At 43.7% G+C, this 27,977-nt stretch overlaps 2 protein-coding genes across 2 annotated transcripts; both read right to left on the reverse strand.

Annotated features, from left to right (window-relative positions):
- Nucleotides 1-5,321: 5,321 nt before the first annotated feature.
- LOC141178603 (uncharacterized) lies at nucleotides 5,322-6,679 on the reverse strand (the record flags this gene model as incomplete). The annotated part of the gene is made up of 1 exon (XM_073660492.1): nucleotides 5,322-6,679. A coding segment is annotated over one exon (978 nt), but the record flags the coding sequence as incomplete, so codon positions are not given.
- LOC141178687 (uncharacterized) lies at nucleotides 6,669-27,897 on the reverse strand. Its single transcript, XM_073660573.1, has 3 exons — nucleotides 27,826-27,897; nucleotides 12,978-13,068; nucleotides 6,669-8,155 (listed from the first exon to the last, which is right to left on the reverse strand). The coding sequence occupies exons 1-3, from the start codon at nucleotides 27,895-27,897 to the stop codon at nucleotides 7,596-7,598; spliced, it is 723 nt and encodes a 240-aa protein (XP_073516674.1). The 3' UTR covers nucleotides 6,669-7,595.
- Nucleotides 27,898-27,977: the final 80 nt, after the last annotated feature.

Here is a 27,977-nt window from a genome sequence, read left to right on the forward strand (position 1 = left end):
AAACGGTGTCCCACACACACGGAGCACAGGCCTCACGCCTAACACCGAACACACCTGTCTCAATTTACCAGGGTTTATATATCCTGATCACACACACACACATACTGACAGGACCTTGCTGATGTCACAGTCATGTGATCAGTCAGCTGTGTGTATAGGTCCTGTGTGCTGTCCCAGTCATGTGTACAGACCTTTACTGTGCATACAGGACCTCTGTGATGTCACAGTCATGTGACCAGCCACCTGAGGGGGAAGGTATATGGTCAGGTAAAACACATCCTGGACCATTACCGTAATGACAGCAAGTCGCTGCATTCCACAACCCATACTATCCGTCGGCGTCTGAATGAAAAGGAACTGTATGGTAAGATACCCAGGAAGACCCCACTTCTTACCCCGAGACATAAAAAAGCCAGGCTGGAGTTTGCCAAAACTTACCTGAGAAAGCCTAAAACGTTTTGGAAGAATGTTCTATGGTCAGATGAGACAAAAGTAGAGCTTTTTGGGAAAAAGCATCAACATAGAGTGTACAGGAAAAAAAAAGAGGCATTCAAAGAAAAGAACACGGTCCCTACAGTCAAACATGGCGGAGGTTCCCTGATGTTTTGGGGTTGCTTTGCTGCCTCTGGCACTGGACTGCTTGACCGTGTGCATGGCATTATAAAGTCTGAAGACTACCAACAAATTTTGCAGCATAATGTAGGGCCCAGTGTGAGAAATCTGGGTCTCCCTCAGAGGTCATGGGTCTTCCAGCGGGACAATGACCCAAAACACACTTCCAAAAGCACTATAAAATGGTTTGAGAGAAAGCACTGGAGACTTCTAAGGTGGCCAGCAATGAGTCCAGACCTGAATCCCATAGAACACCTGTGGAGAGGTCTCAAAATGGCAGTTTGGAGAAGGCACCCTTCAAATATCAGGGACCTGGAGCAGTTTGCCAAAGAAGAATGGTCTACAATTCCAGCAGAGCATTGTAAGTATTAGGCTGAGGGTGCCAATACTTTTGTCTTGCCCATTTTTGGAGTTTTGTGTGAAATGATCAATGATTTGATTTTTGCTTCATTCTCTTTTGTGTTTTTTCCTTGCAAGCAAATTAAATACCAAGCAATGTGAACTGAGGTCTAAGATGGCAGACATGCAAGAAATAGGAGCATGTTCACACTAGCAAAAAGAAGCAAAACCTACAAAAGACAAAAATATATCTCATACCCTACCATCATTATATATAAATGTAAAGCAAAGTTGCATAATAAATATAGGGTACTTAGTGAACTATTTTTGATCAAAAAAAGTATACAAGCCGTCCCACCAGCGGCAAGGTGACCCTAAATTGGGACGGTACCTATACTGCCTATATTAAAAACCTTACTGTATATCAAAGTTGAAGTAATGCATATAAAAGGGTAGACAAATAGGACCGGGTCCCAACTCCAGACCACCCAGGCCCGTGGTAAGCTACATATATACTAATCAGCTCAACAAAGGGGATGCCACACCCTTAAATTGCACAGAATGCAAACAAGACAAAAAACCAAGCAATGTGAACTGAGGTCTAAGATGGCAGACATGCAAGAAATAGGAGCATGTTCACACTAGCAAAAAGAAGCAAAACCTACAAAAGACAAAAATATATCTCATACCCTACCATCATTATATATAAATGTAAAGCAAAGTTGCATAATAAATATAGGGTACTTAGTGAACTATTTTTGATCAAAAAAAGTATACAAGCCGTCCCACCAGCGGCAAGGTGACCCTAAATTGGGACGGTACCTATACTGCCTATATTAAAAACCTTACTGTATATCAAAGTTGAAGTAATGGATATAAAAGGGTAGACAAATAGGACCGGGTCCCAACTCCAGACCAGCAAATTAAATGAAGATAATAATACCAAAGAATTTGTGATTGCAATCATTTTCAGGAAGAAACTGAGTATTATCTGACAGAATTGCAGGGGTGCCAATACTTTTGACCACCACTGTATATAGTTCTGTGACAAGCTGGGATCTACTACATTTTGAATGGACTCGCTATTTACAACATGTATAGGCATTAAAAAATTGTAGCACTATTGATTGGCACCTTATTAGAGGCACGTAAAATTTATCAATTTGTTTCATGAACATTTGAATTCTACCTCTGTAAACATAGAAGGAGCTTTATATGTAATATAAGCTATGTGTGAATTTCATGCATGGTCATTTTATTTGTCTGTGACAACACTGTAGCACTATTTGCACCTTATTAGAGGCATGGACACTTATTTAGTCTCATGAATATTTGAATTACCGTATTTTTCGGACTATAAGACACACGGAAACATAAGCTGCACCTAGGTTTTAGAGGAGGAAAATAGAAAAAAATGTGGTCATGATGCACCTTTATGGGGGACGGGGTCTGCTGCTGACACTGGTATTGGGATAATGTCCCCCAATTCTGTTAATATCCTCCATCTTGGTATGTATGAACCCTCCTTCCTGGTATACATGGCCCTCATCCCCATCCTGGTATACATGGCCCTCATCCCCATCCTGGTATACATGGCCCTCATCCCCATTCTGGTATGCATGGCACCCCTTGATCATCCATCCTTGCATGCATGGAACTCCTTGATCCTTGTATGCATGGCACCCCTCTTCCTGGTATGCATGGCACAACCTTGATCCTGGTATGCATGGCACCCCTCCATCCTGGTATGCATGGCACACCTTGATTCCCCCAACCTGGTATGCATGGCACTCCTTGATCTTCCATCCTGGTATGCATGGCACCCCTTGATCCCCCATCTTGGTATGCATGGCACCCCTTGATTCCCCCATCCTGGTATGTATGGCACCCCTTGATCCTGGTATGCATAGCACCCCTCTTCCTGGTATGCATGGCACCCCTCCATCCTGGTATGCATGGCACCCCTTGATCTGCCATCCTGGTATGCATGGCACCCCTTGATTTGCCATCCTGATATGCATGGCACCCCTTGATCCCCCATCCTGGTATGTATGGCACCCCTTGATCCCCCATCCTGGTATGCATGGCACCCCTTGATCCTGGTATGCATGGCACCCCTGCATCCTGGTATGTATGGCACCCCTTGATTCCCCCATACTGGTATGCATGGCACCCCTTGATCCCCCATCCTGGTATGTATGGCACCCCTTGAAGCTGGTATGCTTGGCACCCCTCCATCCTGGTATGCTTGGCACCCCTTGAGCCCCCATCACGCTGCCCACAAAGAAAAAATAGAATCATACCTCCTCTCTCTTTCAGTGCTGCGTCCCGCTCTGCTGCCGACACTCACTGTGTGAGCCGCGCATGGCAGGGTTTGCATGGCATTCCTGCCATGCACCCTCACACAGCGCGCACATTGTAGCCGCAGTGCTGCTCCTGCTGCGCTCGGCCGTCAGTGTGCGCGCTATTAAAGACCATGAATATTCACAATCCATGGGAGTGGGTTGTAGAGAATATTCATGAGCTTTAATAGTGGGCACACAGACCATCGGCCGCAGCAGAAGCCGCGCTTCGGTTACAGTGTGCACGCTATTAAGGAGAATGAATATTCCCTGCTCCCCACGCCCATGGGCGTGGGGAGCAGGGAATATTCATTTTCTTTAGCAGCAGGCACAGCGTAGGGTGCAGCAGGCGGCTGCTACCTCCTGTGCCCCGCTCTTCCCCCGCTGTCGCTCACTCCCAACCCCCTCACCAGCCACAGAACATATGTTCGGACTTTAAGACGCACCACTCACTTTCCTCCAAAATTTTAGAGGAAAAAAGTGCGTCTTGTAGTCCGAAAAATACGGTATACCTCTGCAAATATTGAAGGAGCCTCTTATTGTAGTATAAGCTATACTGTTGGTTCATGCATTGTGAATATTTATGGATACCTTGGCTGATAACTATCTGCCAAAACTATGTTTGGTTTAATTTTTTCCTCCTGTGAGTGGTTGTAGTACCTAGGATCATCTAGGGATAATAAAGGTGATACGACAAAGTGGGGGTGCCACAACTTGCGCTCTTTTAGAGTGTAAACCTCAGTGGCAAGGAAGGGTAAATAATGAGGGATAACAAATAGGGAAAGGATTGAGGCTCCATCCCCACCTCCTCTACTTGCCTTTAACCCCTGATTTAATTTTTATGGCTTAGGAATTACATACATTTTTTTCATTTCTATAGTGCCAATTTGTAAAATTTGATCGGAAACATATGTAGTAGTTCCTTTTTAATAAGGTATAAATAAAGTATATACATTTTAATGGATATTTTTCTTTGTGAGACAAATTTACATACACACAGCTCTACTACATATGCACATTTACATACACACAGCTCTGCTACATATGCACATTTACATACATACACAGCTCTGCTACATATGATAATGTCTGTAAAGTGCTGTGGAATATGTTGGCGCTATATAAGAATAAAGATTATTATTATATGCAAATTTGCATACACAAACACTGTGTACACATTTCCCCATTTTGCATTTCCTTCCAGGTCATAAGAATGATTACATGATCGGAAAGGTCCATGAGCTAGTCAGGTGGAAGCTTTTTCATCGGCTCACTCAGGACGTGCAGCCTCTGTACAGGTCCTGGTACCTTCCCCTCTTGCTCTGCACCAATCAGTTAGATACATGTGGGGCTGGAGGAGAGAGAGAGCAGTTCTCTCAGTGATCAGGAAGGACACTGTCTCAGCATTCTCCTCTGTCACAGGAAGCTGCCTCCAGTTTATAAGACACACTTACTTATTAACAAGATATTTTCATGCTAAAAATATGTCTTATAGGCCAAGAAATATGATACATTCTAAAGTGATTTCCCTTTCTCATTTATTAATACAATGTCTGTTAAATCTCTTTGTACAATGTGTCAATAACACATATAGTTTATCTAAGTCTGAATTATTTTTGATGGTCAACAAAATACAATTTTCCAGTAATTCATTTTTCACACTCTAGGTATGACAATGGCTTCTCTGTGTGGGATTTTTTACTTTTAAAGTGTGGTCCACTACATGGACAACCCCTTCTCAATCCTCATGTTTGGTCCTGTTAAAATAAAAGCACTGATACAAACCTCCCATGGAAGTGTCGTTCAAGCGGTGTCAGCACTTGCGTTCCCGGGGCTCATGTGAGGTTGTTATGTCACGTGAGTTCTTCAGCCAATTAGTGCTGGTGTGATTGTCCCCATCTTCAGACAAATTGAACATCAAGAAGTCAGAGAGCAGCCGCAGCCCTGGCTTCCTGTTGATCTTCAATGCATCCGAAGGCAGGGATAGTGAAGGAGTCGCTGATTGGGCACAGGACTCATGTGATGTAACAACCTCACATGAGCCCCAGGAATGCGATTGCCGACAAAGCTGGAATGGTGAATATGAGTGTTTTTATTTTAACGAGCCAAATATGAGGAATGACAAGGGATTTCCCTAATCGTGGACAACCCCTTTAAGAAAGTACAATTTTCGATTAAAACATTTCCAACATTCTGAATATGAAAAAGGCTTCTCCCTTGTGTGCCTTTTCTGATGTTTTTTAATAGTTGATTTCCGTGTAAAACATTTCCCACATTAAAAACATGAAAAAGGCTTCTCCCCTGTGTGAACTCTTTGGTGACTAAGAAGAGACGATTTCTTCACAAAATATTTCCCACATTCTGAGCATGAAAAAGGTGTCTCCCTGTGTGGGTTCTCTGGTACATAACTAAACCTGATTTCTGGTTAAAACATTTCCCACATTCTGAACATGAAAAAGGCTTTTCCCTGTGTGGATTCTCTGGTGTCTATCAAGATGCGATTTCTGGTTAAAATATTTCCCACATTCTGAACATGAAAAAGGCTTCTCCCCTGTGTGGGTTCTTTGGTGCTTAATCAAATCAGATTTCTGGATAAAATATTTCCCACATTCTGAACATAAAAAAGGCTTCTCCCCTGTGTGGATTCTCTGGTGTCTATAAAGATATGATTTCCGGTTAAAATATTTCCCACATTCTGAACATGAAAAAGGCTTCTCCCCTGTGTGGATTCTCTTGTGGCTATAAAGATTTGATTTTCGGTTAAAATATTTCCCACATTCTGAACATGAATAAGGCTTCTCCCCTGTGTGAGTTCTCTGGTGACCAAGAAGAATTGATTTTTTCCCAAAACATTTTCCACATTTTGAACATGAAAAAGGCTTCTCTCCTGTGTGAGCTCTTTGGTGACTAAGAAGAGATGATTTATTTCCAAAACATTTCCCACATTCTAAACATGAAAAAGGCTTCTCCCCTGTGTGGGTTCTCTGGTGGTTAACAAAATGTGATTTATAGTTAAAACATTTCCCACATTCTGAACAGGAAAAAGGCTTCTCCCCTGTGTGACTTCTCTGGTGTATAACAAGATTCCATTTCTGGATAAAATATTTCCCACATTCTGAACAGGAAAAAGGCTTCTCCCCTGTGTGAGTTCTCTGGTGTATAACAAGATTCCATTTCTGCATAAAATATTTCCCACATTCTGAACAGGAAAATTGTTCCTCCCCTGTGTGGGTTCTCTGGTGCTTAATCACATCTGATTTCTGGTTAAAACATTTCCCACATTCTGAACAGCAAAAAGGCTTCTCCCCTGTGTGAGTTTTCTGGTGCTTAAACAAATTTGATTTCCGGTTAAAACATTTCTCACATTCTGAACAGGAGTATGTGACTCACCCCCTGGGCCAGTGCTGTAGTGCGGCGCGCGTGCGCGCGGGGGATACCCGGAGCCGGATCCAATGGGGGTAGTAGTCTTCGTGTGGCGGTGACCCGGTCCGCGCCCAGGGTGGTCAAACTAAGTGGCAGTTATTGGTATGATGGTATTAGTGTCCGACTACGCCACCCGTTGAATGCGGTTATGAAACCGCCGCTGCAGGGCAGACCGCTGAGGCCGGTGGTATAGGTGTGCAACAATGTTGATATAACCCCCAACGAGAGAGGTATGGTCTCAGGGCAGCGGATGTGGGTGATGTTGGGTGTGATGGTGTGGATGTCCCAGCACTAACGGTGCGACAAGGAAGCACGGAGACGCGAGGGTACAGTTCAGGGCCTTTACTAATGGTACAAGGCAAATTCCCCCGGGAGTACTGGCTAGTAGTTGGGGCCTGGTTAGTCTGCGAGTAAGCCGGAGTTCCCCTGGCCAGGTGGAGTTGTAGGCCTTCCCGTTAGTCTGTACCCTTCCTGGCTACCCTGCTTTCGGCGGTTACAAGTAGCCCACGTCCCTGGGTATACCGTGTGGTGCTCACCCGTATGGCTGGTGACCTGGGGCCTCCTGTTAGCCTCCGCTCCGGGATGGCGGTGCTGGTCCCTTCGTTGTGACTGAGCCTCCGGGCTTTTATGGCCAGAGGACCTGGAATCCCCTGCCAGATGGATTCTGCTGCTGGGTATATCTTAGTCCCCACAGCCTCGGACTCCTGTGTCCGGTTTTAGTACCTTCTCCCAGGGCGAGCTCTGCACAGCTCCAGCCCCTGGCGCTTCTCCTTGGCTCCTACAGAGCTCCTGATGTCAATCTGTCCCTGTTTCTGCGTGTCCAGACCAGACTCCGTCTCTGTCTGGAACTCCTCTCTCTAACCCTGCCTCAGCCCCAGTTTATGTAGGGGAAGTTCTTCCCCTCCCAGGACTGGGCAGGAGGTGTGGCATGCTTAGGATTCCTGCCCAGGAGACCTCCCACCTGCTCACAGACGCAATACTGCTATTACTGTGGAAACCAGACCCCTGGGGTGCCACATATGCCTTCTCACCTGTGTGAGTTCTCTGGTGTCTAGCAAGATCTGATTTCTGGTTAAAATATTTCCCACATTTGGAACAAGAAAATCTTTTCTCCACAGTGTGAATTTTTTGATGTTTAAGAAAAGGCTTTTCGAAGTGAATATTATTTCCAGATTCTGAATGTGAAAATGGCTTCTTTGCTTTAGGAGCAATTTGTTTTTTAATTCTTATTTTTTTACTTTCATTTTCCTTAGCAGTCGGTAATGAATCAGAAGACGAGACCTGTTTCAAAGCATCAGATGACAGATCTTTGCTGTGAAGGGATGATGGTATGTCTGGAGTAATGGCATTCACTTCAATTGAATCCTGTGGGATATCGAGATCATTTGATTTAAAAATTGAAGATGTCAGTTGTCCCTCTGATCTCCTGGTACAGTCATCTGCCAATAATAAAACCAATTATTTTTGAATAAAATATCCTTGAATTTTATATTGTTCAACATTTCTACTTGAACTGTCTGTAAAAATGGCAAGTTATGTAAAAATATAGAATTATTCACTAAGACAATGACAGTTCACAGTCTAATAGAAACCTCATAGGATGAACCAGTAGAGCGTGGTGTTCAACTGTTTATTCATTCTGCTTCCCAAATAGGGAATAAAAAGCCACCAAACAATGTTATGTAGGTGAAAATTATAGCAATAACAACTTCTACTGATCTCACCAAAAACAAGTCCCCACTCAGGTCCATCACCTGTCAATGGAAAAACAGAGATTTCCACATTATTAGTGACTAAAAGGCTCTTAAAAAGAAACATGGCTTCCATAAACCAATCCAGCAGGATCCGCTCTCCCAAAGTCAGATCTCCCCCTCACTTCTGAGCCTTGCAATGTGCCCAAGCCACATTTAGCATCCATGTATTTGACATTACTATAGTGAGAAGAACCCACTTAATTTACGGTGTGTGTCTCCTGGAGCACAATCTGGGTAATATGTGTTGGGCAATAAAATACTATTTAGCAATTTTCACTCTCCAACATCCACTACGTGCTAATTTCTAGAAAGAGCCTGTGGAGTCAAAATAGTCACTACTCCTAGGGGATTTCTACTGCTCTGGTTTTCTGTCATTTTGTCATATTAGGGCTTCTTCAAAAGGGGTGTCCCATCTCCATTGTGACCTGCTCCTGAGACATCTGCTTCTGTCACCAGGCGCTGTCTTATTCATTCTGCAGGTGGTACTAGTAATGAAGGTGTCGGAGCAAGAAGCTCTAGGCGGCCCAGGCTCTGCCCAGCCACTAAGATTAGGGTGCCTGAGACCTACAGTGGTGGCCAAAGGTATTGGCACCCCTGCAATTCTGTCAGATAATACTCAGTTTCTTCCTGAAAATGATTGCAATCACAAATTCTTTGGTATTATTATCTTCATTTAATTTGCTTGCAAGGAAAAATCACAAAAGAGAATGAAGCAAAAATCAAATCATTGATCATTTCACACAAAACTCCAAAAATGGCCCAGACAAAAGTATTGGCACCCTCAGCCTAATACTTGGTTGCACAACCTTTAGCCAAAAAACTGCGAACAACCGCTTCCGGTAACCATCAATGAGTTTCTTACAATGCTCTGCTGGAATTGTAGACCATTCTTCTTTGGCAAACTGCTCCAGGTCCCTGATATTTGAAGGGTGCCTTCTCCAAACTGCCATTTTGAGATCTCTCCACAGGTGTTCTATGGGATTCAGGTCTGGACTCATTGCTGGCCACCTTAGAAGTCTCCAGTGCTTTCTCTCAAACCATTTTATAGTGCTTTTGGAAGTGTGTTTTGGGTCATTGTCCTGCTGGAAGACCCATGACCTCTGAGGGAGACCCAGCTTTCTCACACTGGGCCCTACATTATGCAGCAAAATTTGTTGGTAGTCTTCAGACTTCGTAATGCCATGCACACGGTCAAGCAGTCCAGTGCCAGAGGCAGCAAAGCAACCACAAAACATCAGGGAACCTCCGCCATGTTTGACTGTAGGGACCGTGTTCTTTTCTTTGAATGCCTCTTTTTTTTCCTGTACACTCTATGTTGATGCTTTTTCCCAAAAAGCTATACTTTTGTCTCATCTGACCAGAGAGCTTTCTTCCAAAACGTTTTAGGCTTTCTCAGGTAAGTTTTGGCAAACTCCAGCCTGGCTTTTTTATGTCTCGGGGTAAGAAGTGGGGTCTTCCTGGGTACCCTACCATACAGTCCCTTTTCATTCAGACGCCGACGGATAGTACGGGTTGACACTGTTGTACCCTCGGACTGCAGGGCAGCTTGAACTTGTTTGGATGTTAGTCGAGGTTCTTTATCCACCATCCGCACAATCTTGCATTGAAATCTCTCGTCAATTTTTCTTTTCCATACACATCTAGGGAGGTTAGCCACAGGGCCATGGGCTTTAAACTTCTTGATGACACTGCGCACGGAAGACACAGGAACATTCAGGTCTTTGGAGATGGACTTGTAGCCTTGAGATTGCTCATGCTTCCTCACAATTTGGTTTCTCAAGTCCTCAGACAGTTCTTTGGTCTTCTTTCTTTTCTCCATGCTCAATGTGGTACACACAAGGACACAGGACAGAGGTTGAGTCAACTTTAATCCATGTTAACAGGCTGCAAGTGTGATTTAGTTATTGCCAACACCTGTTAGGTGCCACAGGTAAGTTACAGGTGCTGTTAATTACACGAATTAAAGAAGCATCGCATGATTTTTCAAACAGTGCCAATACATTTGTCCACCCCCTTTTTAGGTTTGGTGTGGAATTATATCCAATTTGGCTTTAGGACAATTCTTTTTGGGATTTTTCATTGAAGACAAATTAAATGAAGATAATAATACCGAAGAATTTGTGATTGCAATCATTTTCAGGAAGAAACTGAGTATTATCTGACAGAATTGCAGGGGTGCCAATACTTTTGGCCACCACTGTATAGTACCATCCAGTCTGGCAGTATGGGTGTGTGTGCTGTCCAGCTTGAGTAATCAGCTTCCTGCTTTAGCCAGCTGGAAAGCACCACACCCTAGTAAAGCTCAGAGCATATTGCTGGAAGCTGCCAGATACAGCCTTGTTCTCCTCTGGTTCAGTCCTCTGTACTCATCTCACAGCTTGTGTATTTGTTTCCTGTTGTGACCCCGGCCCATTTACTGACCACTCTTGTGTCATCTGATTTTGTATTTTCTCTGCCCTCCTGGTTCTGACTCGGCTACCTGACTATTCTTCTTGCCAAGTCACATCACAGAGAATAGCAGGTAACACCGTGGCCCAAGCTTAGGGGTCTCTGTGTAAGTCCTTGTTCATCACCCTTTAATGTTTAAAGGGTGATGAACTAGAAAATTCCTGAGATCTGGAAAACGGGGTGGATAGTGCCAAGCCTGTTCGTAGGAGCCATCTTTTGAGCTGCCAGGTGACCACGAAAAGTGCCCTAATACATTGTGTCTGCAAACTATTCCAGCAGGATCTGCATTCAAATAGCTAAATCCTTCCTTTCTTAACCTGCCATGTGTCCAGACAGAAGTGTACAACCGTATATAGGGTATTGTTAAATTCAAGAAAAGTTGGAAAATAATTTGTAAAAGTCCATTTGTTTCTATTATCCTTTGTGAAGAATTCCAAAGTTCTCACCACATAAAGTGTCACACATCAGATGTGAAAATTGGGGCCTAATTAGGAACACAAAACTGGCTGCAGGAAGTGGTTAAATCAGAGTATTTTGGGCACTAACTACTGTAGTCAAAAATTGAGGCATTTGGTTTTTATACTTTGAGAAAGGCGCCGATCCGGCACAGAAACGCGTTGGTATTAATAAAAGCCGTCTTGGAATCCCAAGCCTCTTCATTCCTGCAGCGCAGCCTGCCTAAACGTGTCAGCTTCCATTTTTTTGCCTAGTCAAAAATTGTGGATATAGACAATAACACATCTACTAAAATGATCAAACTGAACAGTCTTCATCAATAAAAGATGAGTAACTAGTGGTGAAACCTCTCTGGGGTAATTAGAGTATGGGGCTCGGTGGCTCTTGGCAATCTAAACGATCATAAGGGACAATATTATCTATCAGATGAGTTTCATGAAGAAATATTAGACATTCAAGGAGACCTTTTTATAATAGTGCAGAGCTGAGGTATCTTAAATTTAGATCTAAGGCATTTGGAAGAGGCAATGGAGACCTTTTTGAAAGACTACAAGGGAGTTACAGAGTCACATAAGTGAGGCCGGCTGATCCCATCACAATCAAACTATTACACAGAATGAACCTATAAAAAATAGACATAAAATAAAAAAAAAAGTTACATCCCCAACATCAACATATGTATGAGGGGTGAGCTCCAACACTAAACTGGAGTCGCACTCATTTATGGTGGACCATTGGAGCTACTATGAGTCCAGACCAGAAGAGTAGAGAAAGTATTAGTGCCCCCATTTCAGGAGAGATTGTGCAGTAATCTGAATTCCTGAGGATTGAAAACATAATGGAATTTATGACGTGGAGTGAATCCATGAAACCAGGGCTCGAGCCATGCCAACACATCTCCTGCAGGCGTGAATAAATGTATATTACAGCCATCAGCCACGCACAGCTTAGAGATATATCATGGCACAGGTGTAATGTTTTTTATGTAGTTTATCGCAATCCTGTTTGAAGTTAGTTGGTTTTAAAAGAAATTGAAAATTTAAGATAAAGGTAAATTCTATTGTTATTATACAGATATTCACACTTGGCCTCACTGCACATTTAATGTTATCAATCACAAAAAGTGAAGTTTGGCCAGAAAGACTGGACCTGGTCTTGGAGAGACCATATGAGCACATTCAGCAGCACAGAAGGGAGAGAAGGTAGATTCATCCAATAAGATATCAGGGTTCTAGGAAGCCAACACCATCATTACCCTCCGCTTTCTGTAATAATATTTTTCTTCAAGTGATTTTCTAAATTGTCAGCACATTCTATGTACGCTGTCATTTGGCTTTTCAGTTTATAGATCTGGGCAGGTAAGGGTCAGCGACTTCTAATTTCAGTTAGAAGGTGGATCCTCCAGGTTGTAAGTTCTAGAGAAAATGGCTTTTAATGCCCAAAGTCATTTGAACAGTTTTTGGTGGAGCAGAATATTGTGGTCTAGGGGTAAAATGGTGATCACACGATTGTAATACGGCCGGATTACACCACCGATAAAGCAGAAACAGACAGTGACGGAGAAGGATCTGTGACTTCTCAGCATTTAGTGGTTACTACTCACCTGGGAGGTTATCTGTAGGAATCTCCTCTTTACACCACTCATCACCCCTCACATATGTCTCTGTAGTATTAATATGGGTCAGATCTTCACCCTGAAAACAAATATTGTAAAAGTCACAGACAGATAGAGAAGTCCCATCTATGATCAGCTCTAATCCTGCCATCTCCACCGTTCTCATTACACAAATATAAAACATATAATACTGGTGGATAAAACAAGACTGAACACAAGACCTTCACAGCCGTCTACACATCATAGGGGAGATCTCATGACACCTTATCTCCATCTACCTGATGATCTTGAGGAACATTGGGGTCTTCTTGTTTACAGTCCTGTGGAAGAAGAGGATGGGGACATCTCTCTGGTGTTGTCCTCTTGCTGGATAGATCTGGAAGAAACACATACAGGGACTGAATTCATTCTTTACATACAGATAATTATAGGCCATTTGTATTTAGTCCTGTCTATTACCTGGTGATGTGAGGGGCTGGGGAACCTCCATCATGACGTCTTTGTACAAATCTTTGTGTCCTTCTAAATACTCCCACTCCTCCATGGAGAAATAGACAGTGACATCCTGACATCTTATAGGAACCTGACACATACAATGATACCGTCACCCCCCCGATCCCTCCATAGTGTTACTGTATAATGTCCCAGAATTCCCAGCAGTGTCACCTCTCCAGTCAGCAGCTCAATCATCTTGTAGGTGAGTTCTAGGATCTTCTGGTCATTGATGTCCTCATGTATCAGGGGGTGAGGTGAAAGCTCCGTGATTGGGCTCAGGGGTCTTCCCCATCCCTCAGACACAGGGTCCTGACAGCGCCCACTAGAGGTCTTCTTCACTACTGTGTAATCCTGGTTATGGAGAGACACATTAATAAATCTCACTCCAGACATTTCCAGAGTCCTCACCTCTCCAGTTCTGTCCATCTGTTATTCCCATAGATAAGAATGATGTAATGTGACGTCATCAGAATCTCTCACCTCTCCAGTAAGCCGGAAGAGGATCTCTAGGGTGAGGTGTAATATCCTCTCCGCCATCTTGTCTCTGTCCATATCCATGTTTGATGGGTAAATCAGGAAAATTCTCTTATATAGAAGATCTTCACTGAGAGGATCTGATATTGTAGAGACCTGAATAAGAATATGAGCCGATGTAACATCATAAAAATCCTGTGTAATAATCCAATTACTGGAGATAATAAGAGAAACATATGAGTAGATTTATTATTTTACAGTATTTAGTTTTATTCTTTACATCTACTAATAAAACCTATATATTTTAGGCCACAGACAACAAGCAGTTTCTTCCTTGGCGTCTGCAGCTGAATACGTTTCTCATAGACTTATCTTCCATAAAGTGAATTCTCTAATCATTTACTGACACTGGAATCGGCATTAGCAATACTGCAAGAGATATTCATAACACGTGACATGAGGAATAACTACTTCATGAAGTGGATGACATCTTTATCTTCTACTATGGCTCGGGAACATATTTGGTCAAAGTCAGTCACTGACTACATCATCCCCGGCCGTCTATATGAATTTTAAGTCTTTTGGGCACCAGAACATAGATGTACACTGCAGGGTTGGCACAAGTGCGGCTGCAACAAAAACCCTGGCAGTTTAACCACTTACTGCTGTCAAAAGCACAGATGGCATCTAAGAAGGTTTGACAGAGTTCGGCTCAATGCCCCTTCTCCCCCAAGTGCTCAATAGTATGGGGCTGACTAGTTACTACGATATTTAAATGCCTAATAATGGTGTCTGGGCCTGCAATGTACGAAAGTCTACTATGTCGGGGCAAAGGGAGTGTCCAATAAGTTGCCTTTTAACACCCTCATACGAATTAGACTAAAGTTGCATGAAAGCACAGATTTTGGGGGATTTGGTTGACTATATAATGTATTTGGGGGCCTGAATTACAGAGGTTAATCCGTTTGTTCTTCCTGTAGATAATCCTCCACTAGAGGAGTCTGGAGCTGACTCTCTCATACAGACCACAGGAAAGCTGGAATATTGATGTGTATGGGGGAGTTGGGAGAGATAGCCGTCTGCCAAATGACTGTTCGGCCAATATCTATCATGTGTATAGGGCCGTTAGTATTACACTGACAGTCAAGGGATAACACAGTAGTACAGTGCATCACCTGAGCAATCAGAGGCTTGTATGTTGTATGATCGCACTAATGAGAGTTGGTTAACAAAGGTTTAACGTGAATAAAAATATCACAGTTTTGGCAACAAGAAATATCCGTCACTATTGGCACAACAGACTCACTACACAATGTTAAGTCATGTCCATAACAACTTTATTATACTCTATTATCCTATACACAGTGGCGTAGATAGAAATCACAAGTCCTACAGCAACATCTCTAATTGGGCCCCACCAACCTTAACCCCTTTCTGACGTATGACCTAATAGTACGTTTTGGTGACCTGGGCTGATTGGACCAATGATGTACTATTAGGTCATATGGCAATCACGCCCTCACACAAGCGGTGCGGGGCGATCGCCCGCCGGGTGTCAGCTGAAAGTCACATCTGACACCCGGTACTATGTGCCGCTCCCGGCACATTAACACCCGCAATGCTGTGATCGAAGTTGATCGCAGCATTGCGGTGGCAAGGGGAGGTGATCGGAATACTCATCTCCTCTTCCGGCCTCCAGCGCTGTCTGTCGCGGCTTCCCGGATGATGCCATGACGACCCGATGTGATCATGACGATTCGATGTCGTCATCACAACATCCGGGTCACCAGATAGCACGAATATTCTTTGGTCATGCGCAGTGCATGACAAAACTATCTTCTCCCTGTCCAGCGCTGACTACCTGTATGGCACAGGGATGGTGCTGCATTCCTGTGCTATATAGGCGATCAGAATAAAAAAGTGAAAGTCCCAGAGTGGGACACAGAATAAAAGTCCACAAAGTGTTAAAAAATGGAGAAAAAAAATTGAAAAAATATTTAAAAAGATAAAAAAAATAATCCACCAAAAATAAAAATATAATGTACCCATCAGTAAATATTATTATGAAAAAAAAACAATAAAAGTACACATATTTTGTATCGCCGCATCCGGAACGACCTGACCTATAAACTGTCCCACTAGTTAACCCCTTTAGTGAACACGGTAAACAAAATAAATAAAAAACAAAGCAAAAAACAATGCTTTATCATCATACCGCCAAACAAAAAATGGAATAACACGCGATCAAAAAGACAAATATAAATAAAAATGTTACCGCTGAAAACTTAATCTTGTCCCACAAAAAACAAGCCATCATACAGCTCCATCAGCCGAAAAATAAAAAAGGTATAGCTCTCAGATTAAAGCGATGAAAAAAAATATTTTTTTTCTATAAAATAGCTTTTATTGTGTAAAAGCGCCAAAACATAGAAAAACAATATAAATGTGGTACCGCTGTAAACGTACTGACCTGAAGAATAAAGCTGCCTTATCAATTTTACCACACGCGGAACAGCATAAAAAAAAAACATTAAAAAAATTCTGGAATTGCTGGTTTTTGTTTATTCTGCCTCCCAAAAATCGGAAAAGAAAGCGATCAAAAAATGTCACGTGCCAGAAAATGGCACCAATAACAACGTCAACTCATCCCGCAAAAAACAAGACATCACATGACTCTGTCTGCCAAAATATGGAAAAATTATAGCTCTCAAAATATGGCGATGCAAAAACTAGATTTTACAAAAAATGCGTCTTTTAGTGTGTGACAGCTGTCAATCATAAAAACCCCATATGATTTTGGTATCGCTGTAATTGCACTGACCCAAAGAATAAAGTTGTCTAATCACTTATACCGCACGAGGAATGGCATAAAAAATAAATTCTAGGGTTAGGGTTAGGGTTGGGCTAGGGTTAGGGTTGGGGTTGGGCTAGGGTTAGGGTTGGGGTTGTGTTAGGGTTAGGGTTGTGTTGGGATTTTTTTCAAAAGTAAAAAAAAAAAAGTTGACGATATGGAGTTTGCATCAGGTGCTTGGGTATGCACTGAGTATCGCGGGTGCTCGAGTGACATGCTCGAGTCTCCGCCCCATATGCTTCGTGGCCAAAAAAACTTACGGGGATTGCCTGCCATGCATGAGTGATCCCCACGTGTTTTTTTTCGGGTGTCTAATAACCGTGAAACATGTGTGCGGAGACTCGAGCATGTCACTCATGCACCCTTGATACATGGTGAATACCTGAGTACCCGATGCAAACTCAAGTAGCGATCACTTGCACTCAAGACTAATGACAACTTATTCAATATGATGACCTAATGTTATCAAATTCTGTGTCGTACCTCAAAATGTTCACTATACCCCTTGATAAAATACTTGAGGGGTGTAGTTTCCAAAATGGGGTCACTTGTGGGGGATTTCCACTATTTAGGCACATCAGGGGCTCTCCAAACGTGACATGGTGTCCACTCTCAATTCCAACAAATTTTGCGTTCAAAAAGTCACACAGTGCTCCTTCCCTTCTGAACTCTGCCATGCGCCCAAACACTGTATTTTCCCCACATATGGTGTATTGGAGTACTCAAGAGAAATAGCAAAAAAGTTTTTGGGGTCCATTTTCTCCCCTTACCCTTGTGAAAATAAAAAAATTTGGACTAAATGATCATTTTTGTGGAAAAAGTTTGATTTTTTTATTTTCACGGCTCCATGTTATAAACTTCTGTAAAGCACCTGGGGGTTCAAGGTGCTCACCACTATCTAGATAAGTTCCTTGAGAGGTCTAGTTTCCAAAATGGTGTTACTTGTGGGGGGTTTCCACTGTTTAAGCACATCAGGGGCTCTCCAAACGCAACATGGCATCCGCTAATTATTCAAGCAAATTTTACATTCAAAAAGTCAAATGGCGCTGCTTCTCTTCCGAACCCTGCCGTGCACCAAGACAGTGGTTTTGCCCCACATATGGGGTATCTGCTTACTCAGGAGCAATTGAACAACAAACTGCATGGTGAAATTTCTCCTGTTAAAAAAACATTTTTGTGGGAAAATGTGAAAATTTAATTTTACGGCTCAATGTTATAACCTTCTGTGAAGCACCTTGGGGTTCAAGGTGTTAACCACACATCTAGATAAGTTCCCTGAGGGTCTAGTTTCCAAAATGGTGTCACTTGTGGGGCACATCAGGGGCTCCTCAAACGCAACATGGTGTCCGCTAATTATTCAAGCAAATTTTACATTCAAAAAGTTAAATGGCGCTCCTTCCCTTCTGAACCCTGCTGTGCGCCCAAGCAGTGGTTTTTCCCCACATATGGGGTATCTGCGTGCTCAGGGGAAATTGTACACCAAATTTTGGGGTCCATTTTTTCCTGTTACCTCTGCAAAAATAAAAAAAAATTGGGTCTAAAGTAACATATTGGTGAATAAAAAAGTTAAATGTTAATTTTTTTCTTCCACATTCCAAAAATTCCCGTGAAGCACCTGAAGAGTTAATAAAGTTCTTGAATGTGGTTTTGAGCACCTTGAAGGGTGCAGTTTTTAGAATGGTGTCACTTTTGGGTATTTTCTGTCATAAAGACCCCTCAACGTGACTTCAAATGTGAAGCGGTCCCTAAAAATAGTTGGTTTGTAAATTTTGTTGGAAAAATGAGAAATCGCTGGTCAACTTTTAACCCTTATAGCTCAATAATAATAAAAAATATTGGTTCCAAAATTGTGCTGATGTAAATTAGACATGTGGGAAATGTTATTTATTACAGTGGTGGCCAAAAGTATTGGCACCCCTGCAATTCTGTCAGATAATACTCAGTTTCTTCCTGAAAATGATTGCAATCACAAATTCTTTGGTATTATTATCTTCATTTAATTTGCTTGCAAGGAAAAAACACAAAAGAGAATGAAGCAAAAATCAAATTATTGATCATTTCGCACAAAACTCCAAAAATGGGCCATACAAAAGTATTGGCACCCTCAGCCTAATACTTGGTTGCACAACATTTAGCCAAAATAACTGCGAACAACCGCATCCGGTAACCATCAATGAGTTTCTTACAATGCTCTGCTGGAATTGTAGACCATTCTTCTTTGGCAAACTGCTCTAGGTCCCTGATATTTGAAGAGTGCCTTCTCCAAACTGCCATTTTGAGATCTCTCCACAGGTGTTCTATGGGATTCAGGTCTGGACTCATTGCTGGCCACCTTAGAAGTCTCTAGTGCTTTCTCTTAAACCATTTTATAGTGCTTTTGGAAGTGTGTTTTGGGTCATTGTCCTGCTGGAAGACCCATGACCTCTGAGGGAGACCCAGCTTTCTCACACTGGGCCCTACATTATGCTGCAAAATTTGTTGGTAGTCTTCAGACTTCATAATGCCATGCACGGTCAAGCAGTCCAGTACCAGAGGTAGCAAAGCAACCCCAAATCATCAGGAACCCTCCGCCATGTTTGACTGTAGGGACTGTGTTCTTTTCTTTGAATGCCTTTTTTTTTCCTGTACACTCTATGTTGATGCTTTTTCCCTAAAAGCTCTACTTTTGTCTCATCTGACCAGAGAACATTCTTCCAAAACGTTTTAGGCTTTCTCAGGTAAGTTTTGGCAAACTCCAGCCTGGCTTTTTTATGTCTCGGGGTAAGAAGTGGGGTCTTCCTGGGTATCCTACCATGCAGTCCCTTTTCATTCAGACGCCGACGGATAGTACGGGTTGACACTGTTGTACCCTCGGACTGCAGGGCTGCTTGAACTTGTTTGGATGTTAGTCGAGGTTCTTTATCCACCATCTGCACAATCTTGCGTTGAAATCTCTCGGCAATTTTTCTTTTCCATCCACATCTAGGGAGGTTAGCCACAGTGCCATGGGCTTTACACTTCTTGATGACACTGCGCACGGAAGACACAGGAACATTCAGGTCTTTGGAGATGGACTTGTAGCCTTGAGATTACTCATGCTTCCTCACAATTTGGTTTCTTAAGTCCTCAGACAGTTGTTTGGTCTTCTTTCTTTTCTCCATGCTCAATCTGGTACACACAAGAACATAGGACAGAGGTTGAGTCAACTTTAATCCATGTTAACTGGCTGCAAGTGTGATTTAGTTATTGCCAACACCTGTTAGGTGCCACAGGTAAGTTACAGGTACTGTTAATTACACGAATTAGAGAAGCATCACATGATTTTTCAAACAGTGCCAATACTTTTGTCCACCCCCTTTTTTAGGTTTGGTGTGGAATTATATCCAATTTGGCTTTAGGACAATTCTTTTTGTGTTTTTTCATTGAAGACAAATTAAATGAACATAATAATACCGAAGAATTTGTGATTGCAATCATTTTCAGGAAGAAACTGAGTATTATCTGCCAGAATTGCAGGGGTGCCAATACTTTTGGCCACCACTGTAACTATTTTGTGTGACATATCTCTCTGATTTAAGGGCATAAAAATTAAAATTTTGAAAATTGCTGAATTTTCAATATTTTTACCAAATTTCCATTTTTTTCACAAATAAACACAAGTGATATCGAATAAATTTTACCACAATCATGAAGTACAATATGTCATGAAAAAACATTCTCAGAATCAGGGGGATCTGTTGAAGCGTTACAGTGTAATTACCTCATAAAGTGACAGTGGTCAGAATTGTAAAAATTGGCCTGGTCATTAACGTAAAAACCACCTTGGGTAGTAAAGGGGTTAAATAATCCGCTTTGACGCGGTTCTCCAACAGGTTCATCAGGAGGCTTGATACAAGGATGTTAATTCATGGTATTCAGCATAGTGTGCCTAATAGCCAGTTGCCCATGTTTAAATATCCCACTTCATCAAAAACCCCTCCACAGACTAGGAGATCCATTACCATAGGTGCATTGACATAGGACATATAGAATGGAGTCTGTCTATAATAATGTACTGCACTTCTCATGAACCACTCAGGTCCGTGTTGGCCACAATTATATCCTAGTCTTTTCTGGAGTATATTAAAGATAAGGTCACTCTATTGTCGTCAGTTCCTATTACTCGTGTTATCCCATCTTTTCTGGGTCTCTTGGTTAGGTATGGAGGAGTGTCTGTCTCTCCTTTGTTTCTGCAAACAATCATACGGAATCCAAAATGTACTGTGGGTACCTTTTTCCATGAATCTGGTGTTCATGTCTATTGCCTGTATATTAGAATCTGTGACATAAGAACAGTTCCTTCTCAACTGTAAAAATTGGCCCTTGGCAGAGGCGTACATAGAAGTCATGGGGCCCCATAGCAGAAGCTCTAATTGGGCCCCCCCCTCCAAAAAAATAAATAAATATTTGTCTGTGTCGCAGAAGAGCAGATCTCATAACTTTCCAGCCTTTACATAGTAATTTTCCTCCTGCTGACGTCCTAGATTCCTCTTTCATTGCCCCATAAAGTGTGATTCCAACAAAAGTGCCCCCCAAACACAGTATGATACCCCCAAGGTGCATTCCTCCACATTAGCCTCCACATGCACAGTATAATGACCCTATTGTACCCAACTTCAACTCCTAAGGCAAAGTATGGTGACCCCAACACAGTATGATCCCCCAACTGTGACCCCCAAAGCTCTCCATACACTATAATGTGCCTACATACACTATAATGGCCCGCACGAGCCCTCCAAACAGTATAATGGACCCCACACAATCCTTCACACTGTATAATTGCTTTCATACAGTATAATGCCCCCCACATAGCCCTCAAAATATTCTAATGGCTCCACAGCGTTCCATAGAGTATAATACACCACCGATAATCCCCCATATAGTATAATGCGCCCCCAATAATCCTCCATATAGTATAATGAACTTCCCATGGTCCTCCATAGAATATAATGCACTCCCCATAGTCCTCCATACAGTATATTACACACCCCATAGGGTAAAATGCAGCCCTCATATAGTATAATGCACCCCACAGTCCTGCACTATTATGGGCACCATGTACTCACTGATTTTAAAACACCATATATTTTAAATAAGTCGACCAGAGTATAAGCCGAGGCCCTTAATTTTACCACAAAAAAATGGAAAACATATTGACTCGAGTATAAGTCTAGGGTGAGAAATGCAGCAGCTATTGGTAAATTTCCCCATCATGGTATGTGTGGCACCCCCTCATCCCCCATCCCTGGTATGTGTGGCCTCCCCAACCCTGGTATGTGTGGCCTCCCCAATCCCCCAATCCTGATATGTGTGGCCTCCCCAATCCCCCAATCCTGGTATGTGTGGCCTTCCCAGTCTCCCAATCCTGGTATGTGTGCGCTCCCCAAACCTGGTATGTGTGGCCTTCCCAGTCCCCCAATCCTGGTATGTGTGGCCTCCCCAATTCCCCAATCCTGGTATATGTGGCCTTCCCAGTCCCCCAATCCTGGTATGTGTGGCCTCCCCAATACCCCCCCAATCCTGATATGCGTGGCCTCACCAATCCCCCCAATCCTGGTATTTGTGGCCTCCCCAATCCCCCCCAATCCTGGTATGTGTGGCCCCCCCAAACCCCTCCCCAATCCTGGTATGTGTGGCCTCCCCAATCCCCCCAATCCTAGTATGTGTGGCCTCCCAATCCAATCCTGGTATGTGTGGCCTTCCCAGTCCCCCAATCCTGGTATGTGTGGCCTCCATAATCCCCCCCAATCCTGGTATGTGTGGCCTCCCCAATCCCCCCCAATCCTGGTATGTGTGGCCTCCACAATACCCTCCCAATCCTGCTATGTGTGGCCTCCTCATCCCTCAATCCTGGTATGTGTGGTCTCCTCATTCCCCAATCCTGCTATGTATGGCCCCAATCACTGCACACATAAAATAATAAACACTTATACTCACCTTCCTTCCTCACCGCTCCTGCAGAGCTGAGTCCTGTCTGCTGCAGTTCATGTCGGCATCTGAGTAGCGCGCGCTCTCAGAAGCCGAGGTGAGCTGCTGCTGCTGCTGCCGGTACATTCACTCCATGCCGGGACTATGTGCATGGAGAAGCGTGAATATGCTTTCTCTTTAGCAGCGGGCACTGACAGCTGCAGCAGCGGCTACCGCGTGTGCTCGCTCCTCCACCGCCGCAACCCGCTCCTCCGCCGCCGCAACCTCCCCCCCCCCAATACTCACCTATCCTCCTGGTTCCAACGCTGTTTGGGGCCCTCCCGGCTCACGGGCCCCCTTCCGGTCACGGGCCCCATAGCAGTGGCGTGGCCTGCCGCCATTGGCAGTACGCCACTGGAACTTGGGTATTCCTTTTTTTAGTGGGATGGGGTGGTGACTATCCCACTTCAATAGTTTAATAGTGCTTGTAGGTTTATGGTTGATGACTGTCCATAGGGTCCCATCCTGTTCTTTCTTGATTAGTACATCCAAGAAAGGCAACTGGTTATAATTAAAACTTCGATGTAAATCTAACGCCCACTCTATTGATGTTGAGTTCCCTGACAAATTCAAGAAATTGTTCACTCGTCCCCGACCAGATGAAAAAAATGTCAATATATCTATACCACACCCCAATATATGGATGTCACCACTTATGATCATCCCTGAATATTGTGGTTTCCTCCCACCAGCCCAGGAATAGGTTTGTATACAAGGGGGCACAGGGGCTCCCCATCGCAGTACCCCTGAGCTGGTGGAAGTACTTCCTGTCAAAAAGAAAGAAGTTATGAGTAAGAGTGAATTTTAGAAGATCCACCATGAAGTCATTGTTTGCTACACTTTATTGATCTTACTCCTTTGACACCATCCTCAGGCTGTATATTACTGTACAAAGCCTTGGTATCTAGTAAGGCCTGCTCCCCTACATGAATGTATACATGTTCGAAGGTATACATGTAGGGGTGCAGGCAAAGGTAAAAACATTTTCTAGAGGGATTTTTCCAACTGTAAGGCTATGTTCTCCTGATCAGGAACCAGCAGCGCTTTGGATGCAGCATTAGAATCATAGAATCATAGAATGGTAGAGTTGGAAGGGACCTCCTGGGTCATCTGGTCCAACCCCCTGCTCAAAGCAGGATTCACTAGATCATCTCAGACAGATGTCTGTCCAGCCTCTGTTTGAAGACGTCCATTAAAGGGGAACTCACCACCCCTCGTGGCAGCCTGTTCCACTCATTAATCACCCTAACTGTCAAAAAGTTTTTTCTAATATCTAATCTGTGTCTCCTCCCATTTAGTTTCATCCCATTGCTTCTAGTCTTTCCTTGTGCAAATGAGAATAAAGATGATCCTTCTACAATGTGACAGCCCTTGACATATTTGTAGACAGCTATTAAGTCTCCTCTCAGTCTTCTTTTTTGCAAGCTAAACATTCCCAAATCCTGCAACCGTTCCTCATAGGACATGGTTTGCAGACCAGTCACCATTCTGGTCGCTCTTCTCTGAACTTGCTCCAGTTTGTCTATGTCTTTTTTAAAATGTGGTGCCCAAAACTGTACACAGTATTCCAGATGAGGTCTGACCAAAGAGGAGTAAAGACCGATAATGACTTCACGTGATCTAGACTGTATGCTTCTGTTAATACATCCCAGAATTGTATTTGCCTTTTTTGCTGCTGCATCACACTGTTGACTCATGTTCAGTCTATGATCTATTAGTATACCTAAGTCTTTTTCACATGTACTGTTGCTTAGCTCTATCCCTCCCATTCTGTATATGCTTTTTTCATTTTTATTGCCCAGATGTAGTACTTTGCATTTTTCCCTGTTAAAAACCATTCTGTTGGTTGCTGCCCACTGCTCCAGTTTATTTAGGTCTTTTTGAATCCTCTCTCTCTCTTCTCTAGTATTAGCTATCCCTCCTAGCTTTGTGTCATCAGCAAATTTAATCAGCTTACCCTCAATTCCTTCATCTAAATCATTGATAAAGATGTTGAACAATACAGGTCCCAGGACGGAGCCCTGTGGTACCCCACTTGAGACATTCATCCAGCTGGATGTGAAGCCATTTACAACCACCCTTTGAGTCCGATCACTAAGCCAGTTATGAATCCACCTAACAGTTGCCTGGTCCATTGCATACTTGGTCATTTTTTCAATAAGGATGGTGTGAGATACTTTGTCAAATGCTTTGCTGAAGTCAAGATATACTATATCTACAGCATTTCCCTGATCCACCCAGTCAGTGATTCTGTCATAGAAGGAAATTAAGTTAGTCTGACATGACTTGTTAGTTACAAACCCATGCTGACTCTGGTTAATCACTTCATTCTTATCCATGTACTTACATACATGTTGTTTAATAATTTGTTCAAAGATCTTTCCTGGTATAGAAGTCAGACTCACCGGCCTATAGTTCCCTGGGTCCACCTTCTTCCCCTTTTTGAAGATAGGAACAACATTTGCTCTTCTCCAGTCTTCTGGGACTTCTCCTGTTCTCCAAGAATTTTCAAAGATTATGGAGAGTGGTTCTAAAATTTCTTCTACGATCTCCTTCAGTACTCTGCGTCCAAAGCAATGAGTTCTAATCACGCACTTCAATACGCATTTGTTCACTGAACCATGCAGATTTCAAGCATCCTATACAATGTATTGTGGAAATTTCTGTTGCGGAGACTGGCATCTCTGCAGCAGAAATTGACATGCTGCGGCTCGTAGACCCGTGCCGCAGGTTGGTTTGCGCATTGTCTAATAGAAGCACAGTGGGCATGGGATTTATAGAAATTCCATCCACTCTACTTCTACTGTAGAATGCAGCATTTTGGACGCAGCACAGGTGAGCTTCGTCCAAAACGCTGCTAGTCCGGATCATGGGCAAGTATTCTTAAACTTCGGGACTTATTCCAACTGCAGAACCTCAGGCGGTACTGTGGGAACATTATACTGTATGTGGGGGGATGGCAATTCTGTGGGGACATTATACTGTGTATGGGGGTTAGCGGTACTGTGGCAATATTATACTGTGTGGGGAGGGATAGCGGCACTGTGGGATCATTATATTCTATGTGGGGGGGTGGTGGTACAGTGTGAACATTATACTGTGTGGGGGCATCATACATACTGTATAAGGGGCATAATGGGGGCATTACACTGTGTGGGGGCATCATACATACTGTATAAGGGGCATAATGGGGGCATTACACTGTGTGGGGGCATCATACATACTGCATAAGGGGCATAATGGGGGCATTACACTGTGTGGGGGCATCATACATACTGTATAAGGGGCATAATGGGGGCATTACACTGTGGGGGCATCATACATCCTGCATAAGGGGCATAATGGGGGCATTACACTGTGGGGGCATCATACATCCTGCATAAGGGGCATAATGGGGGCATTACACTGTGTGGGGGCATCATACATCCTTCATAAGGGGTATAATGGGGGCATTACACTGTGGGGCCAGTAAAGGGGTCCTGTACTATGAGAACAATACGTTTCCTCCTTCCTGTCTCCATAGTTGGGTCGTATGTATCTATTACAGGAAACAGAACAAAAACCTTATGATTCTTATAAAGGGGCAACACAAGACCCCAAAAGAGTCTCCGTGCTGAAGGGGTTAATGCCCCCTGCGCCCAGTAATGGGGGGTCTCCACATACCTCCACCTGCAGAGCCGCCACCACATATATGGCTGCTCTGTGCGCACAGGAGCTGTGATGAGGTCACAGGAGGGGAGGAGTCAGGGGTCACATGATCAGGGGCCTCAGTGGATGCAGGACTCTGCTGTGCTGGTTGTCATGGTGCTGGATGAGCTGAAGTTTATGTGTGGGGTCAGGAGGGATTAAGGCCTCTTTCACACGTCAGTATCTCCGGTACGAGTGGTGACAGTTTCCACACATACTGGAGACACTGACACACGCAGACCCATTCAAATCTATGGGTCTGTGCAAATCTCCGTGTGCTTTAATGGACCGTGTGTCCGTTTTTTGATGACAGTACTGATCACACGGACCCATTCAAGTCAATGGGTCTGTGTAAACACGTACCGCACACAGATGACATCCGTGTGCCAACTGCGTGCGTTTGTAATAGTTATAGGGTTAATATAGAAACAATTTGTTTCACTATCATCCAGATGTCTAGACCTTGTTTTCTTGAAAAGTTTTGGCTAATCTAGGCAGCATTTTGTGTGAGGCGATGTTGCATTAGTATGAGAGTGGTGGTGTTTTGGAAGTGTGGTGAGATTATTCTACAGAACGGCCCCCAGTGGGGACACAGCACAGCTAATATCTCTTGTGGAGCAGCACCCTGAACTTTGGGACACCAGAACAGAGGGACACCATGCAGGTTGTTGGCTGGCAAATTTTGTCCTAGGGGGCAAGCATACAGCAGTGGCCCATAAGCAGCGGCACAGCCTCACTGCTCAGGCGCGGGTCCAGCGCCGAACATGTAGAAATGTCATGCGCCCCACAATAATATCAGCGCTTGCCGGGAGCAATATTCAAATACGTGGGCGATGCCAGCAGTGACTGTCTGTGTTTGCTCCGTCCCTGGCCACAGATTCCTGTTTAAAACCTGCAGCAAAGGTTTGGGTGTGTCAATCTTTGGCTTTGCAGGCTGCAGAGCAGGAGGCTCTGTGCTATGGAGGCCTGTGTGAAGGGAACACAGAGAGCCCAGGATGGCCAAGCCTCTGACACACCTTGGAGTGAAACAGCGGTGCAGTCGCCCCCGGCAACGGTTGTTGTTGTATGGACTATTGTGGACAACCCGTTTGCGATCCGGAGGATAAAGCTGCCTTCACTGTGTGAGGTTTTGCTGAATAAAGATGTTTAAGTAGGACTTTCCTTGGGTCACTGCCTCATTATTGCACAGTGTGAACACCGCCGCACTACAGTATGGCGGATAATGTGGGCAATGTGAACTGAGGCATACCCCAACGCCAGCTGCATGTCTGTTATTAGGCCTGCCACCTTGCAGCCCGGGCCCACAGACAAAATGGAGGAGCTACTAAAGCAGTTGGTACTCGCCCAGAGGAACAGCAGGAGCAGCACCAGAATCTCCAGCGGCAACAACAGGAGCGGGATCAGTAGCACAATCATCATCAGCAGCTACTGTACCAGCAGCAGCAAAATACTAATGAACTGATTCTGCAACAGATTGCTGCCCTGCAAGAAACGGC

This window comes from Phyllobates terribilis, unplaced genomic scaffold (genome assembly GCF_046119375.1).
Source record: "Phyllobates terribilis strain yellow unplaced genomic scaffold, ASM4611937v1 Scaffold_29__1_contigs__length_15306474, whole genome shotgun sequence".
In the NCBI taxonomy this organism is placed as follows: Eukaryota; Metazoa; Chordata; class Amphibia; order Anura; family Dendrobatidae; genus Phyllobates; species Phyllobates terribilis.